Source organism: Anolis carolinensis, chromosome 4 (assembly GCF_035594765.1).
Source record: "Anolis carolinensis isolate JA03-04 chromosome 4, rAnoCar3.1.pri, whole genome shotgun sequence".
Lineage (NCBI taxonomy): Eukaryota > Metazoa > Chordata > Lepidosauria > Squamata > Dactyloidae > Anolis > Anolis carolinensis.
In genome coordinates, this window is record NC_085844.1 from 131,658,908 (window position 1) to 131,676,482 (window position 17,575).

The 17,575-nt window shown below is 39.2% G+C and overlaps 1 protein-coding gene across 6 annotated transcripts; it reads left to right on the forward strand.

Moving 5' to 3' along the window:
- The first annotated feature begins 353 nt into the window (after window positions 1-353).
- LOC100559499 (mitotic-spindle organizing protein 2B) lies at window positions 354-17,160 on the forward strand. Of its 6 annotated transcripts, none has more exons than XR_507668.3 (5): window positions 354-569; window positions 3,586-3,710; window positions 8,740-8,928; window positions 12,634-12,733; window positions 13,039-13,248. XR_507668.3 is itself a non-coding variant. In XM_062977823.1 (5 exons), the coding sequence occupies exons 1-4, from the start codon at window positions 439-441 to the stop codon at window positions 12,713-12,715; spliced, it is 396 nt and encodes a 131-aa protein (XP_062833893.1). In that variant the 5' UTR covers window positions 355-438; the 3' UTR covers window positions 12,716-12,733; window positions 13,039-13,248. The 6 variants fall into 6 exon arrangements, 4 of the variants coding, with proteins under 4 accessions (XP_062833893.1, XP_008121175.1, XP_008121176.1 ...); XM_062977823.1 differs by lacking the exon at window positions 8,740-8,928 and adding an exon at window positions 5,193-5,250 and having other exon boundaries at window positions 355-569; XR_507669.3 differs by having other exon boundaries at window positions 356-569; window positions 8,740-8,877.
- The last annotated feature ends 415 nt before the right edge of the window (window positions 17,161-17,575 follow it).

The following is a 17,575-nucleotide window of genomic DNA, read 5'->3' on the forward strand; positions in this document are numbered from 1 at the left end:
TCCCACCTTGGACATTCCACAGATATGTAAACCCCACTTGCCTAGTTTCCAACAGACTAAACAACCTCTGAGGATGCCTGCCATAGATGTGGGCGAAACGTCAGGACAGAATGCTTCTGGGACATGGCCATACAGCCCGGAAAACACACAGCAACCTGTGATTCCAGCCATGAAAGCCTTCGACAACACATTAAAGAAATGTCATTACAAATCGAGCTCAGGCTTATCCAAGCCGCCATAGGCCCGGCTTCTTGTGAAGACGAAAAGACCTGACAGGATGAAAAGCGAATCATTCGAGAGCCCAGCGGAGTATTGGCGCGCAAAATCCCTCAGAAAAACCACGCTTCCCAGCGCCCCTTGCGGGAGAGACCGGCGCCGCAAGTAGACAGGGCAGCCCAAGGTGCTTTGCGGCCGCGAAGCCCCTGGCCGGGGAGGGCGATGTCGTCGGGCATGGAGGCCAAGGGCAGCGGCGGGTCTCGCGCCCGCAGGAAGCTCCTCACGGCGGAAGAGGCCGAGTTGTTCGAGCTCGCGCAGGCGGCGGGGACCGGGCTCGATCCGGAAGTGTTCAAGTGAGTGGGCGCCCCTCGCCTTTCCAATACGTTGTCGTTGCCCCAGGCTGTGGCCCGCCGACTGGTTTGAGCCTCCAACTCCCAGAAGCCCTCGCCAGCTTGTTCAGTAGCCAGGAATTCTGGGAGTTGGAGGCTCAATCAGCTGGAGAATGTGAGGATGCCTGCTATAGAGTGTCTATCCCAGCCATGGGCAAACTTGGGCCCTCCAGGTGTTTTGGACTCCCAACTCCCACAATTCCTAACAGCCTCAGGCCCCTTCCTTTTCCCCCTCAGCCGCGGAAAAGGAAGGGGCCTGAGGCTGTTAGGAATGATGGGAGTTGGAGCCCAAAACACCTGGAGGGCCCAAGTTTGCCCATGCCTGGTCTCCTTTTCAAATCCTGGGCCTGCCTCCTGCAGCATTCTTTGGTTTGGGAGGAACCTTTGAATAGAATTGAATAGCTTTATTTTCTTATTGCTGTCACGACGAAATTCAATGCCTTCCCCAGCACACACCACAAAACAACACACCTATCCCTCCACACCCCAACCACCACCACAGCCCCCGATGCCACATCAATGCGAAACCATGGAGTTCAACATTGCCACAGCTCTATCTCTCAGTCTGTTTGTCCTTGTCTTTGCTCTCCATCCCTAATTTTGTCCTCCATTAGCCCTATCCTCAAAATTTATTTGCATCAGTCCACGCACCTATGCCCAGAAACTGATTGTTATTTCAGGCTCATTGGTTGTTGGGTTACTGTTTTCTTTATACTCTGTTACAATGTTGTTGTTTTATTCTGTTTTATGATATCATTTTATGTATTTCCGTGTGTTATTTTAACTACCGTGTTTCCCCGAAAATAAGACAGTGTCTTATATTAATTTTTGTTCCCAAAGATGTGCTAGGTCTTATTTTCAGGGGATGTCTTAGTTTTCCATGAAGAAGAATTAACATTTATTGTTGAACAAAAAATGAACATTATATACTGTACAGTAGTTGTCATCACAAACCGGCATAACCAGACAAACTGTGAATCCTATCAAGAATTCCTTGTTACTACCATTATTTCCATGTACAACACTATGTATATTTACCAATCCCGCATACTCAGGTGTTCTGTTTGGCGGGTATGCTTCCAAACAAAAACTTTGCTAGGTCTTACTTTCAGAGGAGGCCTTATATTTAGCAATTCAGCAAAACCACTACTAGGTCTTATTTTCCAGGGATGTCTTATTTTCAGGGAAACAGGGTATGTTGATTGAGCTCATCCCCATTTAAGCCACCCTGAGTCCCTTCGGGGAGATGGAGATGGGGTACAAAAATAAAGTTGTTGTTATTATTATTATTACAGTAGAGTCTCGCCTATCCAACCTTCACTTATCCAATGTTCTGTATTATCCAATACCGTCTGCCTTTTAGTAGTCAGTGTTTTTGTAGTCAATGTTTTCAATACATTGCAGTGTTTTGCTGCTATATTTGTAAATACAGTAGTTACTACATAATGCTACCATGTATTGAACTGCTTTTTCTGTCGATTTGTTGTAAAACATGTTTTGGTGCTTAATTTGTAAAATCATAACGTAATTTGACAATAGGCTTTTCTAATCCCTCCCAAATATCTAGCACTTTCACTTATCCAACATTTTGCCGGCCCCTTTATGTTGGATAAGCGGGACTCTACTGTATTATTATTATTATTGTCTTTGCCACCCTGTACTGTCTGCCAAATGGCAATAATTAAAAAAAATGTGCGAAACCATGGCATTCAACATAGGATAAAATAAATAAATAAAATAAAAACAAAGTAAAAACATTATTTTTAGCCCACCCTCTCTCCCCAAGGGGACTCAGGGCAGCTTCCAAAGCTGTCTCTCTGTTTGTCCTTTTCTTTGTCACCCTGTACCATCTGCCTGAAGGCAATAATTTTAAAAAAGAATATGCTGGGTGAGATGGATCCCCAAGACTGCTCTGAGCTTTCTTAAGGTTGTGGGACCTATAGAGTTCTTCCAAATTGAAGACAGGGCAACCAATGACTCACTGTACAGAAATGGTGACCCTTTGGAGCGCCTTCCTATCTGCCATTGTGAAGCCACCAAACCATGCACGGATGCAGTAGGTTAGGACAATTCTTCGAGCCCAGTGGTAGAAAGTCACCAGCAGTTTTTCATTCAGTTGGTCTCAGGTAGTACAGTCTCTGCTGGGGTTTCTTAATCAACACTGCCATATGGGTACTCCAGGTCAGATCCTCCTTCACAGTGACACCTAGGAACTTAGAATTGGCCACCCGCTCCACTTGGTCTTTATTTATGACCAAGGGCTATATTTCTGGTCTGTTCTTTCTAGTCCACTATGAACTCCTTAGTCTTATTGATGCTATTGTCCCTGCACCACACCCCGATCGGCAGACTCATTCCCTTCAGAGATAAGCCCCACTACAGTTGTATCATTGATGAATTTGGTAATATTGCTAGGGTGGACGGGGGTACAATTGTATATGTACAAAGTGTAAAGTGGAGGACTCAACACACAGCCAGAGAGAGCATGGGCTTTATTAAACTACAAACCCCAGAATTCTTCAGGAAGCAGCTACAGGATTTAAAGCAGTGGTTCCCAATCTTTTTCTGACTAGGGACCACTTTGACCAGGGACCACTCTACAACATTAGTACCAAAAGGGTTACAAATCAGTATTTGGTCAACTTTAGATTCGGTTTGGTTATTTGGGGTGCTGATTCAGAAAATTGCATTGGATAGATCACATCAGTTTTAGTTTCTGATACAGAACATATGCCATGCAGTAGTCGCCGTCTGCTTGCCCACAGAAAACCATATTTAATCATCTAGAGCTGATGTGGTCAATCCAATACAATTTTCTGAATCAGCACCCCAAATAACCCCAGGAACAACCCTGAAGACACCAAGGGGCTTCCAAGTGCCATGTGGCGCTACCCCTCCCGATATCCCCATTGCCTCAGCACTATAATTTGACAGCCCTGGTCTATGCCTATTCTAGTGTGTTTTTCTCCCTTTCTCCTAGGATCCTGCTGGACCTGCTGCGCATGAATGTTGCCCCTGTGGCCATCTACCAGGTGCTGCGTGCCATGTGTGCTGCCGGGCAGAGAGTGAGCGGCCCTGAAGCCAATGCCACCGAGCCCCCGCGAGGTCAGTGGAGTTCCCCCCATCCCCATATACATACACACACACATGAGCATCAGAGGGAAAAGGCAGTGCCATCCCGCAGTGGCTCAAGGTCTAAGCAGAGTAGAGGGACATGAGCCATGACAACGACCTCTGAGCCTTTCCTCCTCCTTTTCCTTGGTTCTTTCCTGTACTCTCAGTTTTCAGTATTGTAATGACAGGATTGTTCATTAGGTAGAACAGAGCCATGGTTCACTTTTCTCTCTAGTTCAACATTTCATGTTGGTGACACACTTTTTAGACAATGCATCATTTCAAAACGCAGTAATTCAGCGTTATTAGCAAACCGGGGGTTAAACCAACACGCTTGTAAGACACATGCATAAACTGTAATAACAGCACAAAATATCTCACAAAAACCTTTCATTTATAGTTTTTAAAATATATGATTTATAATATAATAACATTTCCTAGATTTTTGTCATTTCTTGTTATGTTCACATGATACACTTTCACACTGCAGCTGGAACACTAATGTGTCATGACACACAGTTTGGAAAGCTTTTCCCTGGTTGTTAAAAGCTGCCTTCACATTCTAGACTTGTGTGTAAAAAAAATTGTTTAAATCAAGCCATCCCAATAGGAATTGGATTTCCAATGTTGAAACAATCTATTTATTTCTTGGAAGAAAAAAAACACTTCTTTGTGCTGATGCAATTACAGGTGATAGAACTTTTCTTCCCTAATTCACAATTTAATTTTGTTCTTTGCAACAGAGAACCAAGATACACTCTTCCTTTTCAGATTATCCATAAAAATCTGAGTTTCTAAAAAGGTTTCATTGCCTATATTTACTGCATTTGTATGGCTTATTTTCAAGATTTAAGTACCATAAGCATTGAATGAATAGATCCATCCTTATCAGACCTTTGATCTATTTGCTTTAGGACTATTTACACTTAATTCGAAGTAGCTCTCTAGGTTTCAGATGGGTTCCAGCCCCGCCTGGAGAAGCCAGAAGTTGAAGCACTTTTTCATATGCAAAGCATATGTTTCTGTCACTGGGATATAAAAAGTTCATCTATTTTCAGTAAACTGTAGTTGCAGTGATAAAGTACCTGTACTGACTTGTATTGCTTCCAAATTAAAGCTAGCCAGTACAGCTGGGAAATAATTTTTTTCAGATTTCATCTTATAAGCTGTTTCCTTATGTGTATGGCTCAGGGCAGTTTTTGGAATACGTAAATAAATGTTTTAAAATTACTGAAGCCGACAGTTTTCTCTGTTTTTAAACTATCTCAGTTTCTATTTAGCGCTAAAATAGAATGTCTCAATTCAAAATTATTTCTTCAACTTAACCAAATTGTGAGTAGAAAGGAGCACATTTGGTAGGTTGTTTATGTCACAGCATCACTTCTTCTTAAGCAAGGCACTCTCACAGCAGTTATGTCAGTGCCTGTTAGATTGTAGTATATGTCTAACAGTGATGTCATTTCTTATTTATAGGCTTGTTTGCTAAAAAGCCACTAAGAAGGCTGGAGAAAGCCACAAGAGAGCTAGAGAAGTAAGGTTCAAATAGCAGAAGATGAACTCACAGAAATTGTGAAGTCTAGGGGGAACTATTTAGCCATGCAGCCGATGAAAGCTGTAATTGAATGAAACAAAGAGAGTCAACAAGAGGCAGTCTTCACAAGCAGTGGTTGGACAAAACTGTACCCCAACATTCTGCTCTCAGTGCCTCTCAGTTGCAACTTTGTAAGCGTTATCATTGTCTCTTGTTTGTTGGTTTTCCTGATATTTGCTGGCATATACTGCAATATAACATCACATGCCTACATGACATCCTTCTGACTAAACACTGAAATACTTATATGGCAAATTGCTTCTAAGTTTGATCTTAGTAGATCATAGAAAATATGTGTGGTGAAAGTTGTCTTACCATTTTGGTATATTACAAAAAATTACAACGGTTCCAGTTTAATATTAGAATTTTCTGATACTAAGAGCTATTTGATCGTGGAATGGTCTGGCTTGGAGGCTGGTGGATTTTCTTTCTCTAGAAATTTTTAAACAGGTTGAATTGCCAGTTCTCAGTAATTTGATAGTGGATTGGACTAAGTGGTCCTTCTGGTATCTCCCAACTCTGACTCTATGATCTTACAAGTCTGCTTAATTCTAGTTGCCTACCCCACAGTTCCTATTTCTTCAAAGCTGAAAAATGTGTCTTTCTGTCTCTCTTCTGCTTGCTTTGTAAAAAGTTGCCTCTCTCATGAAAAGATTATACTGTCTTTCATTGAATCTAAGGTACAGTTTTTCACCTTTAAGGGACTTCAAAAATGGTGTGAGCCATATACTTGATAGCACCTTAGATTAGCAATTTAAAAAAACTGTCTTACTTTGGAGAGAAAGAAAGAAGAGAGTCCGACCCCATTGGCTCTGCCATACCCCCACTATTTTGTCATCAGCCTGGGTCAGATGGCTGTTTTTACCAGTATTTTAGTTAAGCCTCTCTTCCTTCTTCTGCTCCTTCTTCAATGGGACCATAGACTTAATACTTTTCAGACTCATGCAGACAGATACTTGCAGGTTTCTTTACACTCCCCCCCCCCCCTTAACCTGTAGGAAGAAGCCACAGTGGCGCAGTGGGTTAAACCCTTGTGCCAGCTGGACTGCTGACCCAAAGGATGGGTTGCTGACCTGAAGGTTGCCAGTTCGAATCAGCTAGGTGGGGTGAGCTCCTTTCTATCGGTTCTAGCTTAGAGGGACATGAGAGAAGTCTCCAAACAGGATGGTGACACATCCGGGCATCCCCTGGGCAACGTCTCTGTAGACTGACAACTCTCTCACACAGAAGCGACAAGCAATATGTTCTCAAGTTGCTTCTGACATGATTTAAAAAACCCTGCAGAAAAGGTTGTACTACAAAGTAACATTATCAGTTTATCAAGCAATTTCAGTTCTATTGCGTTTTGCATTAATTGGTGTTTTTCATACTACACATGTTAGTCTACCACTGCCGGATTTGTGTTTATGTTGTCACCATCTCTGTTTTGATGGTTGGTCAATGTTATGCTAAAATGTGACTGTCTTATTTTATTTTTGCATTACATTGTGATCTCTGTGCTTACAGTTGCTTAAACTTTGTACCTTCAACATAGGATGGCACATCAGATGTATGATGAAAGTGGGCTCTATATAGTCCATTTACATTTATGAAAGAAGGTGTTAAAATTCCCACATTTGCTTCTTTTTGCTAGTAGACTAGAATGGCTACTTCTCTGAATGAATCCATGATATATATACTGTAATCCAAATACAGATCCTTCAATATGCATATTCTCTCAAGTTCATTCTATCTTCTCTTTCCTGTTCTTTAATCAGTTACTCATATAAAAACTTCTCCACTTTTGACTGGGGAATTAGTGGATTCCAGTTAAAGGAGAGCATTCATCCTCTTAATGTTTTCAATAATCTTCCAATACTTGACACTCAGAGCACCTGAAAGGTCTGGCAAAGTAGGACTTCACTTGAAGAAGCCACACTTCTTTTTTAGCAAACATGTCCTTCTGTTATCTTTTCTGCCAATTTTCATAGCTTAGATGTTTGATTAAACCAAAGGAACTATAATTTTCTGCCCCCATCCCCAGGATTTGTTATAAAAATATCATCATTATCATTATCATCATAAGCATCTTTTCTTCCTTCTTTTAGGCCAAAAAGGTTTTTACAATGACCTACACATTATCAGTTGTCACACTGACTTTGTCTTAAGTTTTACAGACTGAAACTTTACACACAATGAAAGGAATTATTAAGGATTTATCTATATTACATCAATGTATATATATTTTTGTTTTCTAGTCCTTGAGTTGGAAGCCCTTGGGAAGGAAGAATTTTTTCAATGAGATCTAGTTTAGCATTTAAATTTTGGGTGTTCGCTAATGTTTAAGAGGAAAGAATTACTGGTATTATGTGATCACCTGTGGACCTTCCACATAGCCATATAATCCAGAATATCAAAGTAGAAAATCCCACAATATCTGCTTTGAACTGGTTTATCTGAGTCCACGCTGCCATATGTTCCAGTGCAAAGTAGATAACGTGGTATTTTATTTTGGGAGTGAAAACATTTTTTTGTGGGAATGGTTTGTCAGTAGGTGGTGCTGTTTTATTAAGAATGTCCTACTTCATGTTTGGCATTTTCATTATTAAAAGTTGCTTCCTAATAAACACAGATGGATACTGAAATTAATGAAGTCAACTCTTTTGAACAAACTGAAGGATTCTGTGCAGAGCTAGAACTGATCTTGATACCACAGAAAGTAGCACAAAAGGGTTTAAACAAGTTATTTTGTAGTAAGGCTGTCACTCTCTTTATATTCTACAGAACTACAGTGAGACTTCATCAAGAAAAGCAGTTTTTCTTCCGTTGCCCTACACCAGCGTGTAGTCCTCCAGGTGTTTGGACTTCAGCTTCCAGAATTCCTGACCATGGGACAAGCTGGTTAGGGTTTCTGGTAGGCGGAATCCCAAACACCTGGAGGGCCACACATTGTGAGCCACTGCCCTATTTCCTAGGTTGTATTCTTTCTTCAGCTCCATCCATGTCCTTCTTTGTAGAGGATTTCAGATATTCAATATATTGACTGTGCTACTGTTGCAATGCTTAGTGCCTTATTAAGTATGTTTCCTAGAACCCCATATGTAATGTGTGTATGCATATGTTCATAGAGAAATCAAGATGATGATGCATTACACATAAAAGAAAAAAAATTGGAAATTAAAATAGCTTTGACAAACAGCTGCATATATTGCCTTTTCTTAACACTTCAATCTGATTAGTCATAGTATGGTAGTATCTTTTTATATAAAAATGTATTAAGCATGAATTACATATATATGGAGACAAAAAGTAATACTGTATCTTGTATAATAACATCCAAGTTATACAACTATAGATATTTGTTAAGATATTTGAGAATTTACAAACTTTTTTCTGTGACTGTCATCATGTGGATTTTCTAATTTGTTTCTATGTCTCTCTTTGAATTAGAGCCCCCAATTGTCTCTGCCAAGACCAGTAAAATCCCTGCACCACTCTCATTTTCCTCTGTCCTTCGACCTCCACGAATAGGAGTCACTAAGGCTGTGGTCTACAGTCCTGCTGCAGTTTGTTCGCCTCTCTCTCAAGGTCCCCCTGGCTCTTTCCAGTTTTCTTGCTGCCTGTTCTCTCCTTTTGCAGGTTGTGTGTGTTAGTTACCTACCGGGTTTTAGTGCAGTCTTCTGTGATGATAAAAAAAACCTTTTAAAGACTGGTTCTCTTGCTTCTCAAACTTAAACATGTGTATTTGCAAGTCCTATTGGTTTCAGTAGAATTTGCTTCCAAGTAAAGGTCCTTTGCATTTTAACTTTAAACTTATAAAACTTGAACATTGTGAAAATAATCTTCAGCTTATTTCTAACAGTGAGACTGATCTTGTAAAATAAATAAATATATTGTAAGCCTTTAATATGACTAATGAGAAAAGTACAGCAAAACTAATAGCCTATAGAACCCAATACATATATACTTTTTTTACTTCACAACTAAATACACCATCTTGGTAGGACTGAAAACTGGAGAAGTGATGACTATAAATCCCCTGTGATTTCTGAAAGGTTGCCTGTTGTGAGTTTAGCAGCAGAAAGGCAAAATGTTTTGACATGCTAAGCACTAGAATTGCATCTACACAGCAAAGTGTCCCTGAGAAATTATGCATAGGGATTTAGCACTTTTGTTTCTGATTTGGATTATGTCACCTAATATTGTTCCTACTGATACATTGGGGACCCGGACCAAACACAGTATGTAGTGTGCGTCTATCTAGAATTTTTCTAATTCTTATGGAAGTTCTTGATGGAGTGTTCACTTCACCAAATATCTTTGTTTCCAAGACACGTTAGTGTGTTTTCAGGAAAATTTGGACAGAGATACTTCTGTGAGGTATTTAGACAGAACTGACTTTATACTAAACTGGTTTGGTTTTGAAATCAACTTGTTGAGATTGCTTAGTATGTTTGTATAAAGATACTGTGTAGAGTTTCAGCTTATAGAATTCTGAATTCTGGGGGAAAATATTCTGTCCCTTTCTATTTCTATGACTCACACATACAGGTTACCTCTCAGGGCATTTTTGAAACCTTCTCAAACTCGAGTAATACTTCTTGGCTATAATTTCCTGCACACCTTCATGCATGTATATAGCATAGTTCCTGCTGTTTACTTTCTTTCTTGTGCCCATACCTATTTCATTTAGAAAATCAGCTGTCTTCCACTCATTGTCATTTGAGAGCTTATTAGTCTTTCCCAAATTCATGTAAGACTGAAATTCTCAACCATATTCAGGAAGAAAACTCTTTGTACTCCGCCTCTGGAACTGCCTCCCAAGAGAACTAAAAACGGGTCCCTCTCTTCTCTCCTTTAAGAAGCTTTTAAAGACTCATTTGTGTAATCTAGTCCATGGAAAGAAGGAGGATTTACATATCTGACACACACACTCGCCCTGACAATGGATATTTACCTCAGCTTGCTAATATTATTATATTATGCTTTTAATGTATTTTGTATTAATTGGTTTGATTTTTGTGCCTGTTATGTTTATTTAGTTTAACCCTTGATTTTGGATAATTGTAAGTTATGTTGAGTTTTTGTTATGTTTTGCTTTGATTGTTCTTTTTTTTGGGGCATTGAATGTTTGCTATTTTTGTTATTTTTGTAAAGTGCCCTGAGTCCCTTCGGGGAGAGAGGGCAGGTTATAAATAAAGTATTATTATTGTTATTATTATTCAGCACACTTAAAAATCTTCAGCTGAATTTGATCATTGACAAATACATGCAGAGTAAATATTTACAGAAGCAATAGTATAGTCCCATGGAAATTAATGCAAGGTTTCAGTCTCACGCAGTTTCTTTTATAACAGTGAGTCACTTAATTAACTATGACTGAGCTGGACAGGATTATCTGCCCAATGCATATTTGAGATTGGGTTGTCAAGCAAAAAAGAAAAACAATTAAATATCCTAATCTATCTCTAAGCTATTTCATCCCTATGTGCCTACATTCATGCAGCCAGCCAATACATGCACCCCAATGCTTGCAGTCAAAATGAAGCTTTCATCACATCCAAATAATAGGAGATTCCTGAGGGCAGCTCATTTTCTCAGACCATCAACAGTTTGTTGATACCCTAACTGAGATCTTTATAAAGTTGTTAACTATTCTGAGCCTCTGAGATAAGTTTCATTCAAGTTTTTTTTCTCTTGGCCATGGAGACCCCACTGTCTAGTACAATTGTTCCTACTTTGTCATCATGTCCACCCAACCATTTGGAAGTTTTAGTATGTCCCAGTATATGTTTTTCCCCTCCACTTGTTTTCAGCAGTTGGAGCGGAAACATTCTTCCCACTCAGAACTGAGATCTGTTTTTATTGCTGGTGTGGGGAGGTTTGGGCTCTTTCTGCTTCGTGTCATCTTTTTCTTTTTTCCCTTTCCACACTTGATGGTTTTTTCCTTGTCCAGCTGTAATGTTTACATAATATCTTGTGGGCTGGTTGTCCTGCTAGCTGCTGTCACAAACCTTGTCCTGCCTATTAGAGTGAATGGGAGGAGCAAGCCTACTACTCCTTCCACTGCTGGAAACCAACATTTCATAGGTATGTCCTGTGTTCCGTTCTATATGCACAGAACAGGTCAGCTCAAAAAGTCACATAAACCCTTTGCTATGGAGATCCCAAGAATGTTTTGGCTCTTTCTTCACTGAGGTTTTCCTGTAGCATGGAGCAGTTATGCACCAGCCTAATTGTCCTGTGCAACCAGGTAGAACAGTCAATACTCGTTGGCCATTATAGGCTTGATTCTGGTGTTGCTAATTTGACAGTTACAGGTAGGCAACTTCTTCTTTGTGATACCTGAATGAAGTTTTCTTGATGAGTTAGACAAATCCTTCAGGAAAAGTCTTGTGGGACAATGTCAATGGAAAGTTCAGTATGAAGTACAATATTTTTTCAGTACCAAAAAAATTAGCCTGTCCCCTTCAGATTGTCATTGTATGTACATAAGAAACTTGTTCCACTGTCCCATCGCTTCTTGCACTTTTAACCTTCCTCCACCTAGTTACCCTCATGCTACCATTTGTCAATGCAATACTTTCTGTTTACACATAGCAGCCTTTGCATGCAGCAGATACATTGTGGGCAGATTAAACGTGAACTGATCTATTGAGCTATTTAACCCAAAATGTGGATTTAAATAGTCTTCCCAATAATAATTATGTTTGAGGAAACCATGTGTTTTGTCCTAAGCACAGCTTAAAAGCTTCCTGCAGCTCCAAAATCCTTCACTTTGATAAGCTATTGCATGTATGAGCCTAGGTAATCATTTGAATGTCTGACTGATTTCATTGTTAGTGGGTCATCTATAGAGAGAATAGTAGAAGATGCTGAAGAGGAGAGAAGCTAAATTCATTCTAAGCTCAAAAGCATCCACTGAGCTTGGTTCACTGACTAAAAATCAATCTATTACTTCTGAGTGCAACTCTGAAAATGACTTATACTCTTCAAACTGATTTGTGTACAATGCCAGAATTACCTTGGAGGAGACACAATACTTCTAGTTTAATTTTTCTACTGGCTAGGTGAAAAACTAGGAATAAATATGGAGTCTTAATCTAATTTTAGTCAAATAAGCAGCCTCCATTGATTAATTTGAGGTTAGCATGTCACAAACTCAGCTACAAAACTCAGAACGCAAAACTGTATTTTTTTAACCTTAAAATGTAATATATTTTAAATGTAGCACCTGTTTTGTGAAAGCAAAAATATTAATAATAAATGTTCGAGCAGCTCATTCTTGGGACACGGTGAGATACCAACTGTCTTCAATTCTTGCTTCTGTACATGAAAATACAGATTGGTTTACTCCTTATTTCAAAAATGGAAGACTGATTTTGTGAGCAAGGATTTCTTGTATGAGGAGGAAAGAGCAAAGTAAAAGCTCTGCAAGTTACAAGTGAGTATTGATATTTGAGTAGTGCCAATGGAATTTGTTTTTCTAGCTACTATTTGTAGAAATGAGGCATAGGAAGGCATCCCTGTGTAAATATTAACTGATAAGTAAACCCTTTTGCTGATGCTTAACTGAGCTATTATTTGAGCCTGGCTTTGTGTGCTGCTTTTAAATATGGGTCTCTGTAGTTCCTAACCATGCAAGCCTTTGTAAGGTTATTATCTAGATATAATTTAGACAAAATCCTTAAAAGCAGTTCAAGCATTTAATGCTTGGTAATAATAAACTTGGTATCTGTTGTTCTGCAGGTAGGCCCAGAACTATATCTGCAACATCTGGGAACCAGACGCTGTCAGACCAGAGTAGCCGGGAAGGATCTATTCAACGAGTACCTCGGCAACCAAGTGCTAGCAGGCTACAAAAGGCTGGATGCCCTGGGAAAAGTGCATAGCAGGTTTTACCTACTGCAGTAAAATTGCAATGTAGCAAATTCAGTGTTGTCAAGAATTCATCGTAATTTTCAAAGTGCCACCAGTAGCTTATATCTAGAAAAGAAGTATCTGGAATGAGATGGAGAATGGTTGCGGTATAACAAACTGACTACTAAAGGTTCAGATAAACCAATCCTGGTTAATTTCATTCTTTTAATTTAAAATGTCTGTCTGTAGTTCTTGGTGTAATAAAACTTTTTTTTTAGTTTATAAGTTCAAATGTCTGTAGTACTTGGTGTAATAAAAAAAATTACCTTCAAGTTTATTTCTGCTGTTATGTGTCTTAGGTAGCAATACTGTGTTCAGAGTTAATTGAGGCTTACATTAGGCTTTATTATAGAACACTAGCTATGCCCAGCCACGCGTTGCTGTAGTGTAGTCCTAAGCAACATGTGGCATTCAAGGTGGCCTATAGAGGATTCCCCCAGGTATGAAACAGCCAGGCTTTGAAGCTGCAAGGCTATTCAATGGTATTCAAGTTGGCCAACAATGCAGTCCCCTAGGTATGAAGCAACCAGGCTTTGAAGCTGCAAGGTCATTCCATGGGAAGTGATTGAGTACTGTGGCCAAATTTGGTGTGATTTGGCCCCGTGATTTTGTTATTAACTCGGTCCTAATTATGCACATTATATAGATGGACCAAATAAATATATAGCATTTTTAGATCAAATAAATATTTTAGAGGATTTGAAGAGAGTTTTGAAACATGCACAAACTTTCTTAGGTTTAGGATAAACTTTCTGAAAAAAAGAACTGACTCTGGTACTGAATCACTAAATTCCACAATGAGCCAAATATTTTGAAATCCAATTATCACAGGGACAGAAAGTCTTCTGAACAGGGGCACATAATACAAAACAAACAGCACATGGGTGTTTGCTCTTCCCTATGCTATCCAAAGCTAAAACAATATGTATTTTTGGCTGGAGTTACATTTAAAAATTGTACCTGTTTCGACTTACATACAAATTCAATGTAATTTTGTTTGTAATTTGGGGACTGCCTATACTGCTGTCTCCTCATTGCCGAATACTGCTTTGATGTGACTGCTGTAAATTCTTGTGAGACGTCATTTTGTCTCTCTTTTTTGGTGTCGTTTGTTAGACTTTTTGTTGCTAACTTTACTGCTGATCACTTGATAGCTCATTAAAATGTTTCTAACTTTTGGCTTTGAATTTGGGGCCATCATTTTGAAACACCTTGTATATTTCCTTTTATATTCTGTGAGCCATTTTCTGAAAACATAAACAATTACTTTGTTTGCCCTTGGTGGCACAGTGGGTTAAACTGCGGAGCTGCTGAACTTGCTGACCGAAAGATCAGTGCTTCAAATCTAGGGAGCGGAGTGAGCTCCCACTGTTAGCCCCAGCTTCTGCCAACCTAGCAGTTCAAAAACATGCAAATGTGAATAAGATCGATAGATACCGCTCCAGTAGGAAGGTAACGGCTCTTCATACAGTCATGCTGGCCACGTTACCTTGGAGGTGTCTACGAACAACTCTGGCTCTTCAGCTTAGAAATAGAGATGAGCACCAGTCCCCAGAGATGGGCATGACTACACTTAATGTCAGGGGAAAACCTTTACCTTTACCTTCACTTAGCAATTAAAAAAACACACAATGAAATGCTCCAATTAAATTGTATAAATACAAAGGCCAATTGGACAAAACAACAAAGCATACCTATCTGCTGTGAAGAATGCTGGATTGTAACTAAATAACCTGAAGTGTAACATGAAGTGACAGTTGATCATGAAGAGGAGCAAGCTTAAAAAGTTTGTTTTTTTTTTAAAAAGGACTTGAACGGTTAAGAGTTCTTTCTGTGATGGAGAGAGGATTCCAAAATATATGAAGAAAGATCTAGGAAAACTTTGAAGAGAGTTAGAACTAGCAAAAATGTTGGTGTAAACCCGTCTGTGAATACTACTGTATTGATAATGTTGTAAACAATATTTGTTTGAGCAATTGTTTCTTATCAAATCCACATTGCAGAATTATAATAGTTTGATAATAGCATTAATCGCTATGGCTTGATGTGATAGAATTATGGGATTTGTAGTTTTGTGAGATACTTACCCTTCTGTGTCATTTGCCAACACAAATCCCAGGGTACCATGGGATTGAGCTATGACACTCAAATGTTAAAAGCAGATAACTTTTATTTTATCTGGCAGTGTAGATGGTACCTAACTCAAATGCCTAGCTATTTCCTTAAAGAGAACTATAAATTTGTGTAGGATATAGTTCCAACAGTGAGGAGGGAGCATTCTTCACTAGGTAGAGAGGAGAAAATGATGGTCTCTATAGGAATCCTAAAGGGAAAGAAACACAGAAGTGAAAATTTAACACACACATATACATACAGACACACACACACACAGAGGCAGACATGCACAGTGTGTGTGTGCGTATTAGCTTTAAACCTAAGCCTGGCTCTGCGTTAAGATCTCAACATGGAACTAACTTAAGTAGTCATATACGCCCCAAACCAAATGAATCTGTGGTCAATATATTCATTTCGCATTCATCTCTTTACTATACAGGCAATCACCTTGGATATTTGGAGGGAAACTCTGGAAGCCATTTGTAGATTTGCCCCAATGATATGGCCTCCTCTTTTCTCCCCTCCTCTTCCTCTCCTTCCCCCTTCTCCAATCCCCTTCCCATGGTATAGAGTAATCTGGGAAGGCCTGAGCTGAGGCATAATACAAACCCCAGAATTCTGCAGGAGGCAGAAACCAGATTGAAAGTGGATTCATGCAGTAGTGTGATGAGGCAGTCAATTCTCCTTCTCAGTAGTTTTCTTTTTCTTTCTCCTTTTTCCCCTTCTTCCTTCCTTCCTTTCCCAGAAGTAATCTAGGAAAGCCTAAGCTGATGCATTTCATATAGAAGAGACAGACCTTCCTTCTGATATACTTGAAGCTTTCTATAGTCATGTGACAAGTAGATAAGAGATAGCCAATGGTCTTATGATACCCCGATTTATATATTTGGGGATTCGCATTGGGATAGATTTGCAGGTGCCAGATGTTACCGATGCAATAACTAGGAAATTTAATATATCAAACACATCTTATTGTTCTGCCATTTTTATAAACAGGCTCGACAACATATTATTAATGCATTACTGAGCAACTTACCTGGTAGATCAGCTCAATTCTCTGTTAAGTTTTTGCTAGGAGATAATCTTCTGTGATAAGGAAAATTACACCACAAAAGAAATGAAGTTCTATGTGTTATAATGGTATGACTTAAGCCATGTCTAGGTAAAAGGTAAAGGTTTCCCCTAACCTTAAGTCCAGTCATGTCTGACTCTGGGGGTTGGTGCTCATCTCCATTTCTAAGCCGAAGAGCCGGCGTTGTCCGTAGACACCTCCAAGGTCATGTGGCTGGCATGACAGCATAGAGCGCCATTACCAAAAGGTTGCAGGTTCAAATCCCGGGAGCGGAGTGAGCGCCCACTGTTAGCTCCAGCTTCTGCCAACCTAGCAGTTCGAAAACATGCCAATGTGAGTAGATCAATAGGTACCAATCCAGCGGGAAGGTAATGGCACTCCATGCAGTCATGCCAGCCACATGACCTTGGAGGTGTCTACGGACAACGCCGGCTCTTCGGCTTAGAAATGGAGATGAGCACCAACCCCCAGAGTCAGTCATGACTGGACTTAACATCAGGGGAAACTTTTACCTTTAATCTTCTCCTTGTGACTTTGGCCATTACCAAGTTTCTCTCTGAGGCAGCCAGGATAAGATTTATCATCTACTACTAGACCCTGAAATTAGCCTTTGTACTTACTAACAGTGTTCTCATTCTTGTTTATATGTACTTTGTCTAGCACGCCTTCTTGTGCCTTAGTTTATTAATCTCTATGCACATTATGTATCTTTGGGTGTTGAGCTGTTTGGGTCTTTGGACTGTAATAAAGCTTATTAATTATTATTGTTATTGTTATTATTATTATTATTTGAAAATACCTTTTTCTTTCTTTATTTACATTATAGATTTGCTAATAAAGATTATTATTATTATTATTATTATTATAAATACGATCACTATTATTATAAATACGATCACTTTTATTTATGACAACTTTGACAACACTGAGGATGCTACTACTGATACATTTGACTTCTTAGAAACAACACCAGCATTTAAAATGTGTTTGTATAGTATATTCCTAAACTAAGAGGAAAAATATTTTGTATTATCCTTACTTGAAATAAAGTTGAAATATGAATTTGGCAAAAAAATGTAAAGACTTATTATAAGTCACTTACTAAAAGTTTTAGCCATGTTCATTCTCCTGTTAGGTTATACAAAAAGAAGGTATAACTGAATGTAAGGAAAAGGTAAA